General features: G+C 33.2%; 1 protein-coding gene across 2 annotated transcripts in view; it reads left to right on the forward strand.

Annotated features, from left to right (window-relative positions):
- CAPZA2 (capping actin protein of muscle Z-line subunit alpha 2) overlaps positions 1 to 3,305 on the forward strand; it is a 61,911-nt gene extending 58,606 nt beyond the window's left edge. For both annotated transcript variants that reach the window (XM_017867341.1, XM_017867340.1), the window contains exons 9-10: positions 428 to 490; positions 1,762 to 3,305. In XM_017867341.1, coding sequence (XP_017722830.1) covers positions 428 to 490; positions 1,762 to 1,902 — 204 coding nt within the window. In that variant the 3' untranslated portion in view covers positions 1,903 to 3,305. The remainder of the gene's footprint in view (positions 1 to 427; positions 491 to 1,761) is intronic.
- The last annotated feature ends 538 nt before the right edge of the window (positions 3,306 to 3,843 follow it).

Below are 3,843 nucleotides of genomic sequence, written 5' to 3' on the forward strand. Positions count from 1 at the left end.
TTTTTTTTTTTTTTTTTTTTTTTTTGGTATCACTGTTCTGTTACATAATGTTCAGTAAATATTTAACAATATTTAGATAAAGAGTCATCAATTAGAAATCTTTACCAAACTTCTTACCCATAAGGGTTGTCTGTTGGAATGCATGTCCAGTGTTTAAAATTGAACTTTTCATCAATGTGTATATCATTGAGATTTCACTTTCCTTAACCAGCTAAACATTGAGACAGGCTTATTCTGTAGACTTTTAAAATAATTTTACCTATTTCCCCCTTAGACTTAGAATAATTGATCTTACAATATTTGTTCTTTGTCATAATTTCCTTCTATGTTATTTATTGTAACATTACATTAACCATACATATATTTTAAAGTAATAGTGGTTTAGTTTTAAATTACAATTTTATTTTGTTGTTTTTTTTTTATTCAGAATGAAGTGCAAACAGCAAAAGAATTTATAAAGATTGTAGAAGCTGCAGAAAATGAATACCAGGTATGATTTTTTAAATACTATATAAGCTACACTCACGTATGAATTAATGGCACTGAAATTTGAATTTCAGCCAAAGGCTGAATTTTCCATTGCATCAGTTAGAGTCTTTTGTTGTGTGTCTACTTTTAACACAAGGGCAGACTTATTAAAGTGTAGGCAAAAAGAGTGGCAAGTAAATTGAATTCCATTAATATTTTGTATTTTAAAAATACTAAGACTAGGCCGAACACAGTGGCTCATGCCTGTAATCCCAACATTTTGCGATGTTGAGGCAGGTGGATCACGAGGTCAAGAGATCAAGACCATCCTGGCCAACATGGTGAAACCCCGTCTGTATACAAAAATCAGCTGAGCGTGGTGGCATGTGCCTGTAGTGGCAGGTTCTACTCAGGAGGCTGAGGCAGGAGAATCACTGGAACCCGGGAGGCAGAGGTTGCAGTGAGCCGAGATCATGCCACTGCACTCTAGCCTGGCAACAGAGCGAGACTCCGTCTCAAAAAAAAAAGACTAGGTTTTAGCCAACTGTAATTTCTGAGTGCAGATTGAGTATCGCTGATCTGAGTTGCGTGGGACCAAAAGTGTTTTAGATTTCAGATTTTTTTTTGGATTTTGGAATATTTATTATATGTTTACCACTCAAGCTTCCGTAATCTGAAAATTAGAAATCTGCATCAATGCTCCAGTGAGCATTGCCTTTGAGCGTCATGTTGATGCTCAAAAGTTTCAAGTTTTGAAAACTTCGGATTTTCAGTTAGGGGTGCTCAATCTGTATCAGTCAAAATATGCCAGACTTTAAGTGGCTATTTTTTTTCTGGTTGGAAATTTTAATTCAGGCTGTCTTACCATTTGGATTATGTGCAATCTGCTTAGATCACATTTCATTTTGTGCTTTACTTTTTATGTTATTTATCAGCTTCTAAACTACACTCTTGAATTTAAGCATTTAATTTGTGAATTGGACAAGTTTCTACTCCTTAAAAATAATAATCCATAAATTGTTCTGACATACTAAAATAAATTCAAAACGAGGACACAAATATTAAATCTAATTTATAATTTTCATTAAGTTTAATTATTCAAAATTATTATAGGCTTTTCTTCTAGCTGCCTTTAAACAACTTTTAAAACAATGTTGGGATTTTTTTATTTGACTGTTTAAAAACAGTGAAATGGGCTGCTTAAATAAAACTTATTCTGAAAACATCTATATGCTTTATAAATTGTTCTGTTCTTTTGCTTTACTTTAAACTTCTAACTATTGTTTTTCATAGACTGCCATCAGTGAGAATTATCAGACAATGTCGGACACTACTTTCAAAGCCTTACGTCGACAGTTGCCAGTTACACGCACTAAGATTGATTGGAACAAGATCCTTAGCTACAAGATTGGCAAAGAGATGCAGAATGCATAAGATGAACATTGCATGACCGGATCATTTTAGTGTCTTTGCGTTAAAAAATTATTGCAAAAGTATTCTGAACTGTCAAGCTGCCCAGTCAGATGGGCTGTTGCCATTTAAAATCACTGTAATTAATTAGTTTGATTAGAGCACAAAGCTTAGCTAATCAACCATTATTTTTCATTTTGTTTGTTCTAAGAGGATTGAAATTCAGTTTAGTTTAAATGTCTTTCTGTTAGGCCTTTCTTTCTTAACAATGAAGAAGAGATGATTCTTCTAGTTTATGGTTAAAAGTTTTGAAGTGTGTCAAAATATTTTACTAACTGTAACCCTAAAATTGTTGTCTTTTGGTTTATGAAATGGGTAATTTTGATCTTTCCCCAGTTCTTTTAATGGGGTCAATAATGGACATTCTAGTTTAAGGTGGTTGATGGATTTAGCCATATATGCTGCTAAAGAAATTGTCTACCTTTCCTACGTTTTTCTTTCTCACCTGTTTCCATTCTATGTAGACGGTTGGATTAGAGTGGCAAAGCATTTTCTATATTCAATTGTGTTTAAACCTTTCACAGAAGGTTATTTAGGCTAGCGTTACAGTGTCTGAACTAAATTTTTTTTAAAACAAGGCAAGGTCTAATGCTGTTTTGAGAATTCTGAAATTAAATGAAATACTTTATTTCCAAAATGCATTTAGATGCTTTTTCTTTCTTGTGACAGTTACGCAAATCAGCTTGAATTCCATATGTCCCCTGAGTTATTTTATCATAAAGCCACAAATGTATTATAACAAGGCAAATTGTAATATATATAATCCCTAACTCATAACCATGTCTCGGTTTTTTTTTTTTTCTTGGATTGAAAAGTACTGAAATTCAATGTGACATTAAAATGCAAATTTTCCTATTTATTTGAGTAGAAAATCACTTACCAGTGAGCATATATATTTTAAAATACTTTCTTTGGATATTGTAATTCTTAACTGGTTATAAATTAGAAAAGCTGGGATTACATATGGTGTGTGGTTACAGTCTAAATTTTTTCATCCTCCTGTGCATCATAAGCATGTTTGTAATATTTTAAAAAATAGTTCTACTGATGCTACAGGAATTTCAAGCCTGTGGCGAATGTTAGTATTTACCATAGGGAGTGAAGTGGAGTTATGGTTTCATTCAATAGAGTATTGCTTATTATACTTGAGTGGAATCCTTTCCTCACGTACTCCTACAGACGTCTGGGCCTGGAAAATGTTTTTTTTTTTTTTTTTTAGAAAACACCACTTTTATTATGTACAATAAAATATTTCATTAGCTTGAATTGTATAGATTTTAAAATTCAATGAAAGCATGTTGTTTAATTTCTTTTAAAATCACTGTTGGGCTTTGAAAGCATTGAGAATATAATATGAAAATATGACATTTTGGCTAAATCATCTTTTCTTTTAGTTTTGAAACACAAGTTTTGACACGTTGGGATTCCTAAAGAAAATGAATTGGTAACATTAATTATCTGTTCCTTTTTAAAATATATACATTTGAAAGTTTGATGATGGTGAACTAAATACTAGATCTAATTGACAAACTTAGTTCTATCAGGCCATCATGAGTTTCTGTCCCATGAAAGTCATCAGTTTCCTGTCTCTGTTCTAGTCTGGAATGCATTACTGAAAATATATGCAACTGTTTGTAAGGTGATTTGCTTGTGAGATGGAAGATTTATCAAAAATAATTTAGAACAGTCTGAAATAATGATTGCACAGAATAGACTAGTCTTTTATTGTGTAAGAATGGCAGCTGGGCGTGGTGGCTCACGCCTGTAATCCCAGCACGCTGGGAGGCTGAGTCAGGCGGATCACGAGGCCAGGAGCTCGAGACCACAATGAAACCCCGTCTCCACTAAAAATACAAAAATTAACCAGGCGCAGTGGCAGGCGTCTGTAGTCCCAGCTAACTCGGG

This window comes from Rhinopithecus bieti, unplaced genomic scaffold (genome assembly GCF_001698545.2).
Source record: "Rhinopithecus bieti isolate Rb0 unplaced genomic scaffold, ASM169854v2 scaffold_3858, whole genome shotgun sequence".
NCBI classification, from domain to species: Eukaryota; Metazoa; Chordata; class Mammalia; order Primates; family Cercopithecidae; genus Rhinopithecus; species Rhinopithecus bieti.